The 13698-nt window shown below is 49.9% G+C and overlaps 1 protein-coding gene across 1 annotated transcript; it reads right to left on the reverse strand.

Annotated features, from left to right (window-relative positions):
- Positions 1 to 10884: 10884 nt before the first annotated feature.
- Positions 10885 to 12586, reverse strand: LOC144159303 (uncharacterized). Its single transcript, XM_077690709.1, has 4 exons — positions 12225 to 12586; positions 11962 to 12152; positions 11262 to 11395; positions 10885 to 11045 (listed from the first exon to the last, which is right to left on the reverse strand). Exons 1-4 carry the CDS (start codon positions 12480 to 12482, stop codon positions 10909 to 10911), a joined length of 720 nt encoding a protein of 239 aa, XP_077546835.1. The 5' UTR covers positions 12483 to 12586; the 3' UTR covers positions 10885 to 10908.
- Positions 12587 to 13698: the final 1112 nt, after the last annotated feature.

Genomic DNA, 13698 nt, shown 5'->3' on the forward strand with positions numbered 1-13698 from the left:
CCATCTGTCTAGACCCGGTATGCTTTCGCTGCATAGTAGCGGCAAAGAGCGGTCACAGAGACGACCACTTTGCGAAGCGCTCGCCTGTACGCACATGATGCATTTACGAATGAATGACTGTAAGAATAGCTCCCAAAACTCACAAAGCAAATACGAATTTTTCGTAATCTTGCCTCGCAACATTACCTAACGTTGCGTTGTTATTTGGTCGGGGTAAGATTATTGCTTTAAAACCCTGCGCGTTCGGCCGAGCTCTTGAATACGGTGTTGTCATTATGCAATGGAGTAGTTTCTTTCTGTGACATACGAGTGTAATTAAACATCTTGCAACTTAAAACCCTCAAAAACAAAACAGCTTTTTTTCATTCTCCAACATGATATCCCTTGGATGCTGTGAAATTTCGCTTAATTTCTACCCCCCCCCCCCCACCCCCTCGGTGCAGCGGGTCTATCACCCTCAAGACAAAATCCTGCCGATGCCCATGTACATAAGAGAACGAACTACGGTCGTAAAACCACCACAAGTTTACTAACCGCTGAAGGAAACCGTGGGGTACCCTCCCAGAAGTTTTTAACTCTGCCGCAGTCAATGATGCAGAAAAATAAACACCAGCCTGCACGGAACAAGAACCCTCTCCTCCTGCATAAGCAACAGCGTCGGCAAGTCAGTTGAGCCACGCATGCAGTGCTAGTATCCATTAACTTAATTACGATAGCATTAAACATCGGCGGTAGGCATAATTTGATTGCAAACGCCTGCAAGTGTTTAAGCCGATCGAGTTCGAATAAGGTTGGTAAGGGACATTGCCCGCAGTCGATGCTTAACGGACAACGTAAACACTGGAACCCAGATTCGGACGAGAGAAAACACCGTTCTGGTCCGACAGCCTGTTCTCGATGTTTACCCAAGGGACGGACGGCTGACAGTGAGGACGACGTGCGCGGGTTCCCTTGCGGAAATATTTGCCCCGACCGTCGACGGTTCTCGGGAAAGGTCAGTCTTGGCGGCAGCCGATCGCGAGAAAAATGATCGAGAGAGAGAGAGAGAGAGAGAGAGAGAGAGAGAGAGAGAGAGAGAGAGAGAGAGAGAGAGAGACCTTTATTTGGAAAACCGCCACCTGAGCAAGAGCCCCTGCGCTAGTCTTCAAAAGTGCAACGCATCACACTGGGGCAATGCGGTGTAACGTCACTGAAGGAGCACTCTGGTATTTGACCCTTCTCTTCTAAATGCAAATGAGATAATAAATAAACATATTTATCGATTACTTATTATGGTTGGCACGTAAGGTAGAAAATCATCCACACCGCCTATAGCGCAGCTTTGAAATCCCGCCTCGGCCTACTGCAGGTTTCAGTACGTCCGCGTATCCGCCCACACCTCCTCCAACGACTTTTATGTTGCAAGCACCATTATCCCGTAGAATCAAGGCGTTTCACATTACTTGCACGAAATGTTTGGATTATAACTACCAAATTTCCCACCAAAAAAGTATAAGGGCGCAGAAGGCTATCCCACTCTATTTTTACGTTCTGATTAATTCGGCAGTTAGATAAATAATTTACCTACTAACTTGTGAGACTAGCCAGCGATTTTCAATTCCAAGGTTGTAGAGCCTCCAAAGAAATGTCGATTTACGAAGTTTCTGCGAGAATGCCTTGAGCGATAAAGATTTGTGGCGCTCTGTACAGGCAGGGGCCGTTAACCCAGACGGCACTGCAACGGCACCCTCCACCACAAAACTACCAGAACTTTTTCTGCGAGAGATTGCCTTGCCGCGTAGGATAGTTTTCGAAGGTCCAACATTGCATCCGTTTCTGCAAAAGTGCGAGAAGAGGCCGGTGCTGGGGGCCAGATATCCACCGCCAAATCTAAATGATGCAGAGCATCTGCTAGTAATATCGCCTTCGCGGGTAGGAACTTTCCGCTCGTGCTGTCAGGCCACCTGCCGGGGCAGCGCCTTAAGTTGTACATGATCCTGAGGGCTTCCGTGGGCACCACGAGGTGGCGCTACGGGATTTTTCTTAGGGAAATATTTGGCTTCCAGAAGCCCTAGGATTTAAGGGTAGAACTGAGAGAGTGTTATAACTTCAAGGCTGCCGAGGCGACGAAGAGAAGATTAGAATGCTGGAGGAAGAAAAGAAGAGAGGGGAATATTGCCTAAGACAGCTACCACCTGTATACAGAAAAAGTAAGTATTCTGTGTCTAATAAGTTTTTTGTGCCTGCGTTAAGAGCAGCGCTAGTATTAAACCAAGAGTGTAAAACAGTTTTTTTGGTAAGATGACCCGTCATCCCCCCGGTAAAAAGCGGATACCACTATCAATCATCATCATTATCATCATCATAATCATCTTGCGGTCAAATCCGACACGGGGCCCTTAACGCTACGCATCAGAAAGGTAACATCGTTCAGGTAGCGCAAATGAGTGCACAGATTATAAGGTCAGAAAGAAGTGTGTCTATCATGCGTCCCAGTGGGGCTGGCGCATTGGTGTATCGGTATTTCCTGCCGTCGCGAATTGCGCCTGCAGCTTTACTCTCCCGAAAGAAATAAGCCGGAGGTGACGGTATCGGCTTATTTCGTTGAAGATAGGTCAACCTCCACTGAGCGGGAAGGGGTGAGAATGGCGCCGGCATGACGTCAAATGGGCACGAGAAATGACGAAGAGTCAAAAACCTTCAAGTCTGGTTCCGCTTGAGGATTGCGGTCGTCATCTGTGCCGACAAAACCCCACCGGTAATTTCGGCAGTCAGCGATCGCCCAGTAGCCAGCTCGCTGCATGAAACAAGACGTTGACGGCCACCGAAGTCTCCCAGCGAGTCTACCGTCTTCGCCAGCGAAAAGCTTCGGCGCTGGAACAACATCGAACATGGTGCGGCGTGATGTTAGGGTTAGGTTCGTGCACGATGACCAAGACTTGAAGGCGCTTTCTCACGCCCCTGGGCCACCCGAAAAGGCGGAGAGGACGGCCCAGAACAGCATTCTCCGAAGGCAAGCCCGGACAGACCTCCCAGCCAACGCTCCAACCGAGCCGTCAAAAATGGGAGACTGGTGCAAGCGAGAGATGGCTCCTGCCAGCAGGTCATTGGATCTTCCTTCCGCTCTGTCGCTTCGAAGTTGTAGCACAACCTTCTTTCGTTGCATGCTCCGGAACAAAATTTCAAGGCTGGCGCACTGGACGGGGCCGTGTCCCGCTTGCGGTGGTCCGTGTCAGCCACGTGGCTACAGAAGCTTCGAGGAATGGCACAGCACCAGCAGCACAGACCACGCAATAGCGCCACCCGTATTGCTAAGAAACCGAAGGGGCGCCTTTCGCTGCCCTGAATGCGACCATACGCGGAATTGATAACATATATTCTACGCTGACTCTCTGAAAAAGGAGTACAGTGAAGAGAATCGGCGAGACGTATAAAACCACCTGCAAAACCGAGAGCCTCCTCTCGGTTTCGCAGGTGGTTCCAGAACCAATGTACCAGGACCAAGGTATATGAAGAAACAACCACACATCCCCTCTTGCATGCGCAGTGACCTCGTGGACTGGCTGGTCGACTTGGCCGACGAATACAACCTGCGCGGCGAGGCGTTGTTTTTGGAAGTGTCTTACTTCGACTGCTTGATCTCACCGATGACTGTTCACCGAAACCGCTCGCACCTCATCGGTACAGCTGCGCTCGTTGTGCCTGCTGTCAAGCGTAAGGAACAAAATGTAGAGCAGCTGAGCGAGTTCCTGTGCGCCATCACCGACATTACTCGTAAAACGTTCTTCCAACCGGAGGTGCTCAAAGTTCTTCCCTTGCACATGTATAGCTCCCACCCCTCCACATGGATGATGCGAAGCGCTGACACATTCCAGACAGTAGTATAGCTACTAGGAGGACCGTTTTTTTTTCACTGTACGTTGGCCAGTATGTGCCCATGTGTCTTCATCTTTATTACCGTCTATAAATAGAATCGGACAAAACGGCATCAAAAAATGCCGTTGAATTGTTTCTTTCACCCTGTTTCCACTTGCTACAGCGGCGGGATAGTGCGATACACCACGTGGATGTTCACTGCGATAGCGTGCTGAGCTGGGGTAGACGAACGGCAGGCGTCTCGTTTGAGCTTGCAGCGTTTTCCTTCCAGCGCAGTAAGGTCTAATTCATTCCCAAAATTTGTCACGCTATAGCAATGATCTCCTGCGACAACGAACACCGAGCCTCCTGCTTCTTTTTCTAAGTCATTTTTCATTCTCCCGCCATTTAGTACAAATGGTAACCGCCACCCAGAAATGAAGTATTATTGATCGTTGTCGTAACGTCAAGCAATTTGAGCATGCAGTTGAAGTCGTTCATCCATTCAATGCCCGTTTTTTTGAGACTATAGCTTTTATTCTGATGCATGTCATATTGTCAGACGATTTCCTCTTGCAGCTAACAGTCGCGCAAACACTTATATGCTTCATTTTGTGTGTCTTGCTTTTTTGCATAGCTTGCGTGTTGTGCAAAAAGAACGAAGTTCCGGCAATGAAAATGTAGTAGTTCGCTCTTCGGGCATCACCGTGTGGCCAACTTCATGCAAATTGTTTTTTCAAAGAAAGTGCTACGAGTTGTGCCGCGCCTCCGCCAGATGGCGCCACGGGTCCCGCGACCGAGAGAAGACGCAGTGAAACATCCCCCTCGCGAGGGGCACGATCAAATTCAGAGCATTTCCGGGGGCGCACGACGTTAAGTAGTTTGCGTTACGTTAATGTTGTTGCACTTGTGGCAACTGCTGACGAGAGAGCGCTCGTCAGCAGTAATTTGAATGAGTCAAGGATATAAGGCGCGTTCGTAGCGTCCCATTCTGTGTCGGCTTTGTGGCGCAGTGGGTAGAGCACCATGTACAATGCGTTCCGCCCGCAGGGTCGAGGGATCGAAACTGGGCGCCCGATAGTTTTTTTTTTATATAGTAGGGAGGGGTGCGGTGCGGACCACGAACGTCAACGCGGCTGACACCGTGAGTTACTGAAATGCTCTGCATTTAAAAAAAAACGACGTTAAAAGATGTGCTACGAGGAGCCAAAACGGCTGCGGCTTGCCTCAGCTAACCTCGGATATGCAAAGCGAAAGCTCGGTTTAGCCTGGTTAAGACTTGGTTTCACTTGGTTAACCTTTGGTTTAGCTGTAATCATTATACTATTCGTACAAAGACTCCATTCTGTGGTTGTGGTCCCGCTTCCCGCGTTTTCCCAGCCGAACGGCTAGCCGGGAGATATTCGCGGGGCGGCCAGACGCCGCTTGCCGATCCAGCTACCGCGCGACTCTCCGAGAAGACGGCCCGGCCTCGCTCTCATCCATGGCAAAGCTCGCGTGCACTTAGCGAGTCACTTAATCAGGTGTGAACCAGCTGCCACGCCGGTATACGCCGTGCCGGCAGCGGCGGCGGCAGAAGCGACGAATGCGACCGTCGGCGGAGCTCGGCCAGGCTAGTAGCGTGATGCGTTTACCAAGGATACGGTGCACCTGCGGTCAAATGGCAAAACCGCTCGAAAAGGTTGGTAAAGCTTTGATTTCAAAATTAACGTAGACGCCATGCAGCGAAGCCACATTTTTTGCGTTGGCAGCATGGTTTGGCAGAAAAAAAAAATAAATAATATACGAGAGTGAGTTTTGGGGAGGGCTTCGCCGACCCCCAAAGAGCCCTAGCGGACCGTCTGGAGTCCGCGGACCCCCACTGATAACCACTGACAGCGCATGTCAAACATGTGCCAAACTTACGAAACGTTCGCCAATCCCCAACTGCGGGTATGCTATATTCTGTTGATATGCATCACTACCCAACCCCCCCTACTCCTGGCTGTCTGCCCTCGCGACCCACCGCGGTGGCTCAGTGGCTAAGGCGTTGTGCTGCTGAGCACGAGGGCGCGGGTTCGATTCCCGGCCGCGGCGGCCGCTTTTCTGATGTAGGCGAAAAGCAAAAACGCTCGTGTGTACGAGATTTCGGCGCACGTTAAAGATCCCCAGGTGGTCAAAATTAATCCGGAGCCCTCCACTACGGCGCGCATCATCGCCTGCGTTGCGTCGGCGCGTTAGACCCCTCAATCAAATCAAAATCTGTCTGCCCTCGCGCGCTCGGACCCCCCGTACCAGTGCGCCCTGATAGACAGGGCTCGGGCCCACAGAGCTGCACTCTCGCGGTTCAACGAGTCCCTACGCCTGGCCAGAAATAAATCGTGTTTCTCTCTGTTATTTCGCAAGAATGACAGCAGAAACCGTCGGGTATGCGCCCGTCTGGGCCGCATGTTTGTACAGTGAGAGAGTGAAGACCTTTATTGAGTATTTTAAAGAGAAGCTTTTTTATGCCTCACTGATGGCGGCGTCGTCCCAAAACGCACTGCAGGAAAGCCAGCTTTCTCCGACGGCGATGATGATCGTGGGTGAAGTGAAAGAGGGTTGAAAAACGACGCTTTCTCTCAGCGAAAGCCGATTTCTTCAAAGTCCAGAGTCCAAAGTCCAAAATCCAAATCGTTACGCCCAAAGCGCGCTGGAAGAAAGCCAACTTACACAACGGGTTTTCACAAAGGCACATCAAGGGACCCACGAAAAAAGGCTTCCCGTGGTCGGAATCGAACCTGAGCTCCTCGAGTTCTGAAGCAGACGATCGCGCCATCCCGACACGGTCGAAGGCTCAGTTCGGATTTTGGACACTGACTATGAATCAGGTTTCATAGGAGAAAGCATCGCGTTTTAACTCTCTCTCTCTCTCTCTCTCTCTCTCTTAAGAAAGGGGCTGTGATTTTTTTTTCAATGGGTACCAGAGCTCGACATTTGACTTTAAAGGGGCCATGCAGACAAAACACAAGTTTGGTTCATTCGAAAGGTAGCCTCGTTAGCATCGTACTGATATCACTTTTAACGCACACTTCGCTCAAATAAGCTATATAATTAGGAATAAAGGGAATGGCCAATGGGCCCACTAGCTCATTTCCCGCAACAGAACCTATCATGTCATATGTGCTCAGCTGTGCGATTGGCTAAGGCCGGCAAAGGCAAACACGAATTAGGCAGGGCCTATAAGCTTGCCGAACGATCTATTTGCGCCTAAATGTAATTCATTATCATTTTACAGCAGTAGAAACGGTGCGTTAAACAATGAAAGTTACAAAAATACACGTAAGCATAGAAGTACCTGTGCACACTGCTGTTGGTACTGGGCGCACTATGCTTGCTTTAGCTGCACTGCAGTCCGCCGCTTTGGAGTTGTCTTACACGATACTGGACGATTGGCTTGAGCGACGTTGCCTTACGTGACCCTGTTTGTCGAGCCTACCCCATGTTTCACGAAACGGTTACTTTCTACAGTAACAATTAATGAAACGCAGAAAGACTAGTTTTATCCTAGCGTAAAAAACATATGGGGACGGACACGATTGCGTCGATGCGGGGTAGCGGTATATATGTGCCATGGCTTCGATGCGAAACGGAGAACTTATTTGACTTATTTGTTTCTATCGCAATTAATGAGGTCATTCACGGCGGTTACAGGTCGAAAACTCGCAACTTCAAACAAGGAACGAGGCACGGTATCAATCATCCCGTCCCATTTCGGGCACAATGTTATTTTTACAAAAAAAAAAAAAAAACATTAAGGGGTGAGCCCGGTGAAAACATCACTTGCAGACCTCGTTAATTAGACCCCCGTTAATTAATAAATTCAGATAATTCGGCGTTCTTACTCCCTCTCTTGAAAAATGTGCATTGCCCTATGGCCACGGACCTTCGCTATTTTGCCGCAAATTCACACGCGCACCGCTTGGTTTGGACCAACGCCTTTCCGAACGTGAGCCACAACGCGACGCGCCGTCCTTCGCTCCCCACTGCGGTGGAGAGGACGAACGCGAGTGTACACGGCCAGCAAAACCGGCGGCGCCAATCTGAATAAGAAACGAAACCTTTATTTATGCCATCGGTGTTGCAAACGAGGCTTCCGATGACGAGGATCCCCGTACGATTTCGTTCTCCCGGCGGGTCGTACTGCAAAAGAAGCTGCGGGTGCTCTCGCTGTTCTGGAAGAATTCTGCTATGACACCCCTCCGTGCAATACTTTTGCTGTCCGCGGATTGTCGCACGTCCGAAAGCCTGTCCTTTCCGCCCAGCTATCCGCCGAAAGACAAACTAGCACCACTGACTTCTTCGCAAAGGGAACATCCGAATAAAAAAAACTGTAAATGGGCCCAGCTGAAAAAAACCATTGGCCGACCAATTGGTCCAATTTGCCACCCAATGGGTCCAAATGGAATCCCAATGGGTCCAAATGGAAACCCAATTGGACCAATTGGCCCTATTGGAGTGATCCGAATTGGTCCCATTGGGCCCATTGGCTCGATTAGGATGGCCAGTTGGCCCAATTGGACCCATTGGCTCCAACTATAAAGTTAATACTACTGACTGCTCCAACATGATGACCCAATCGGGGAGCCATTTTGGATAGTATTTGGATAGTATTCAATTACGACATCAATTGGAAATTTAATTCTCTCTCTCACTCTTAATTTGAAACCTTCAGAAATGTTCAGAACTTCAACCTTTACAAATGTATATTTATGAGGCAAGTAATTTTGATATTACAATCAGCAATTCAAGATAAAGTCCTTAAAAAACATAACAAAACAAACAAACACTAATGAAAACTTTCCGACACGAGTAGCAAAATTGTTTTGAAATAAAACCCCGATCCAATCCAATCGAATCCAATAGACGGACAGTGGACAAGTGGTATTCAACGTGGTGTTGGCGGTGTAGGTTGTAGCTTGTTGGTCGGTTGCACACGCAGTCTTCTCTGACTGCATTGGAAATGTAAGGTGGTCTGCAAGAGTGAGAAGTGACGACGATGATGTCGCACACCCATAGGCCTCCTGCGCTGGAGTTTTGGCGACATGCAGCGCCCCTAGCGGCCGACGCCTCTGGGTAGTACAAAAGCAGACGACCCTCACCGCCCTCCATGTGTTTTCAATTACAAGCCAGAGTGAAAGTTGGTTGTGGCGCTTTGTGGCGTGTTTAAATCACTGCATACTGCATGAAATAGCCCCTAAAGTAGCTGCAGAGGCTAAACAAAATAATATCCGCAAAAAGAAGCCGATTTGTCGGCTTTCTTTTGAGCGAGCTGTCGCGGTGGTCGCGGCGTATCGCCAGGTCGGGTGGTTTAACTGTTTGACGACAGTTACAGTTTTTTCTTCTTGCGTGCGGTCGACAAAGGAAAGCTCACGAGTAGCATAAACACGGAACGCTGCTCATCTTACATCCTGAGGTAACTGCAAATGTTACTTCATCGGGAGCATGCAAGCGAACGCAAGAATTGCGCAGCCGACTCAGCTGACACTGCTGGCCTGGCACCGCCTTTGAAACGAGTGGAAATTTTGTTTCGTATTTTCGCAAACTAAATGATTCTTGCGTAACGTTTTACGCCGCACGAGTTACGAACGGCAGGGTACATAGCGAGTAGGTGGGGCAATAGCGCCAATTAAATAAACAAATTAAGCGCTATTAAAGGACGCGAAACACGCACCAAATCACACGCCCTGCAGAGATGTGTACTTCTATAACATTACATAACACAGCCGCATACACGGCGCGGGGCCCCGAATATTTCTATACGATCATCACTGACTGTGTTGGTTTTGTAGTGCAGGGGTCGTACGCCGACACGCCAGTTATGACTTCAAATGGAGTTAGACAGCGAGACAAGAACAGAGAAGTGGCGTCCTCCAGTTGAATTGCCCCCCCCCCCCCCACCCCCATCTTCACACTTCGCCAGATTATTGTGAAATATTATTAGAAATTCGCTGAATTTTTTCTCTTTGCATTCAAAGCCCCCCTCCTCCTCCTCCTCCCCCCCCCCCCCCCCCCCATTTGCCGTCCAGCCCTCGGTTGTGTAGGCTGCATGGAACTCAGCCGTTGCTGACCCTGATTCTAGGCTATTAGGTGCGAACTGGGAATGTATGCTGCAAGAGCGTAATTAAGTAAAGTGAGAGCAAACAAGGAAAGCGAGCGGCCTCTTGATCGATCGAGAGTTCGCCCGACCACTTTGTTTTACGGCCACTAATTTCGGAATCGAAAACAGATTTCACGCTTCTGACGGTCGCGGCATTTTGTCACTGAGACACGCAACAAAACGGCAGGCTAACGCTGCACCATGTATTCGTAACGGCGACGCAAACGAGCACTGTTTAATGAAAGCGCACGCACAGTGTGCAGGTACGCAAAAGACGATCGAGCCTGCGGTCTGTCGGACTCGCTGGCTTTTTAAAGCGCGATCATCGCCGATTGCGTCACTCTTCTTTTTTGATCGGCTGTTTTTGAGAAGTCTTTGTCACCTAGAGTATTAGTTTAAACTAGAAATTTTACTTAAAATTTCACTTCGTACGGTACCATCGATCGGTGAACCTGCGAGTAGCAGACGCCGTCACTGTCCCGGCACTTTCGTCGGCGCTGTAAACGTGTTTAGCGCTGCAAAGCTTTTTCCCGTAATGCCAAGTTGATCGCTGAAATAGATCTGACGCGTCGGGGATGAGCTGGTGACCACGTCGCAAAATAATCGGGAGCGTCGAGCTCATTTCGCTTCTGTCAACACGGGATCCTATGGGACCCGCGCAGCTTTGTACTACCCGGAAGTACTGCCCGGAAGCCGCTTGCGCAGCGCCCCCTGGGCAGCGCAGGAGGCCTATAGGGCTAGTGCGCTGCTACTTCGGCCGTACACGCAGCGCCACCTGGCAGCCTCCGCGGCATTTTTTGCTTGTCCGGGTCTTAGCGAAGTCAGCCGCCGCCGGTAACGAAGTGTTGCGGGATGGCGCCTCTGCGGGCGAAAACACGCAAATCAGTGTACTGTTGCGTCTACGGATGCCATAACAGCTACGCCAACACTGCTGACAAGCTCCCGAAAACCAGTTTTTATTCCTTTCCGTGGAAGCCGTACGAAGAGGAGCGCAGGCTGCGCTGGATTAGGGCTGTGCGTCGTGCAAGATAAACAAGCGCGTTTGGCGTCTCTTTTGACAGCTCCCTCCTGGCTTCGGCTTCGGTGTTTCTGCCTGCAAAAATAAAAAAGAAAAGAAATGTGTTAATGTGGACTGAGGAGTTCTAACATGAGAAAGTTTGTTTGTTCAACAAACTTTCTTCTTCTTGTTAATATGACCTGTTTCATGCAATTTAGTTTATTCACGTGCATTTAAGACTCTATTTACTGCAAGTAAAAAGGACGGATTGAGCAAATGTTTAAGGTTGTGCACCCATACGTGAATCCTTACCGTAAGTTGTGGCTTGCGCCCAGAATGGGCGTGGTGAAGCGAGTGCAGCTGCAAGTGCTTCAAACTCTGTCCTCCTCGTTTTGATGCGGTGGGCCATCGTGCTTGTGATGCGGTGCTTCCGCTCTTGGTGCCATCTGCGACAAAATGTGCCATTTTGTATAAAATGCACAACACGCTGTGAAGCACATAAAGGCTGCAGATATAACAAACCTGTCTACAGCAGCCTGGCCCAGGGTTAAAAGCGCGATCTCCGCTATCTGCTCCACGCTTTTTTTCACAAACGTTTTGTAATACGTTTCCTCTCTCTGCTCCAGCATAGCGAGAAGGTTGCACCTGTTTATTGTCAAGGGTACCACGCTCGCCACCTGCATGGTTGCGTACGTTTCTCGCGCTTCCCCGAGCAGCGATCTGACAACCTCGATGCCGAGATTGAGACTTTCGTCTACAGCTTCTGTGGAAGCACCGGTTGGATCTGCATTTTCGTCGTGGCTGTCCTCGCACGCGATCATGTCCGCGAACGCACACCTCACGCCCGAGAATTGGGCATGTACCGTTTTCGGGCACAGGGGTTTGAGTACTGGGGCAGGCAAGGGGCGACCTGTATAAATAATTATCAAGTTGTATGATGCAATACAAAAAAGCACGCATGCTTCAATGTTGAATAATCTGAACAATTCAAGAAAGCGCTCCTCGTGCTTACTTGCAAAGAGTTCCTTTATCTGTTTCTTCGTGTCCAGGGTCGGTCGCGTAAGCACGCGGCAACTCCGTGCACGATTTCTCCTCGTGGCTGTTTATGAAAACGGCCACCGCCGCCGCGTGTTTACACCAACCGCGGCAGCCAGCCTTGCACGAACAGCGGCCTCGCACAATGCGCCTTGGGTTCGGCGACAACTACATAAACAAAACAAATCACCATGTACGTGAAATAAGCACATAAGGGTATCTCAAATACAATTCACTCACCTCCAGCCGCACGTCGTAGTCGCAAGTGCTCTTCATCTGCGGAATGCACCTGGCCACGATTTCAGACGGCGCCGTCTCGCTGAGGATTTCTTCTTTTACGCCGTACACGTGGTTGCTCGCGTAAAGCTTGATGCCGCGCCTGAAGCAACTTCCCTTGAAATACTTCTCAGGGCTCTGTATTTTACTAAAACCGCAATACAGCACGCACGATCCGCTTGGCGCCGTCATGCTGGCCTCGCGCGGACGCGGCCGAGCCATAGAGAAAGCCTTGCGGAGCTGCGTTGCACGGAACGGCGGACAAGCAAAAAATGCGGCGCGGCGCCGGAGGGGGCGCCACCGGTTCCAATTCAGTGGCGCCTCCAAACGAGCGCACGAGGCCTATAGCAGTGTGTTTCAAGATGAATCTTAACGCTGAACGCCGCTAAGCCTCGCACCGAAGGAAGCGTGTCTCTGTTTATGTGAGTATACTGCTTATATGTGAGTTTTCCTTGCCATTTTCACTCCTCATAGCGTGAGCGGTGTTATTAAGAATTAATTTGTCTGCCTAAATATATTTCAGGGCTGTTCATGTTACGATTGACGGTTCACGACATCGCCGCGCAACGCAGTTCGCCATGCACGGGACGTTGTGCTCACGCCACGCAACATTTCAGTGCCTTGTTGTTTTAATGCGCGAAACTGCGGTTTATTATAAAGTTAACCCATTGTTCGCTTTTGCCACTCACTTTGTGAAGGTCCAGCCAGCCTGCGGCGAGCGGAGCGCGGCATTGGCCTGTGAAAAATTGCTTAAACGACGAACTGCCTGCATGCTGTGTATACAAACAGAGCAATAAAGATATTCATTCATTCCAAGAGTTCTTGTATTTGTGATACAACCAGCGCCTGCAGCGGCAGCTCAGATGGAGTGGCTGCGGCAGTGGGATGAACCAACTAAAAGTGCAACAAGTTGGCGGCCGATGGGAAGACCTATTGGCGTTCCAATGGGTCGGCCAATAGGTCGCCTAATTGGCCGGCCAATGGGTACGCCAATGGGTGCCTAAAACATTATTGGCCGACCAATTGGTCGACCAATTGGCCGACCTATTGGAACGCCAATAGGTCGGCCAATGGTTTTTTTCGGCTGGGGGCTGTTTTTGTCGTCTATTGGACAATTCAACATTCGGATAATTCGCACATCTTTTACTCCCTAGAGGTCCGAATTAACGAGCTTTCAGTGTGCCGGAAGTTTCACCGGAACAAGCACGCTTCCCCAAACACCTGAAAGCTAGCTCGTGAAGCCAGATTTACAGGACAAGAAAGCTGTATGCTTGCCCGAAAGCTGCCTCAATGTTCTGCAGCTTCCACCAGCGAAGCACGCTATAGTTAAAGGTAACGCATGTAGTGGTTTGTCTAACGCCATTCGAAGGTAGCCAAACATCCCCATATAGATACGTAAGTTAAGGAAGCTGTCCCAGCTTATGTGGTTTGCAAGCAA

Source organism: Haemaphysalis longicornis, unplaced genomic scaffold, assembly GCF_048455015.1.
Source record: "Haemaphysalis longicornis isolate Haplotype H1 unplaced genomic scaffold, Haemaphysalis longicornis Haplotype H1 scaffold_10, whole genome shotgun sequence".
Lineage (NCBI taxonomy): Eukaryota > Metazoa > Arthropoda > Arachnida > Ixodida > Ixodidae > Haemaphysalis > Haemaphysalis longicornis.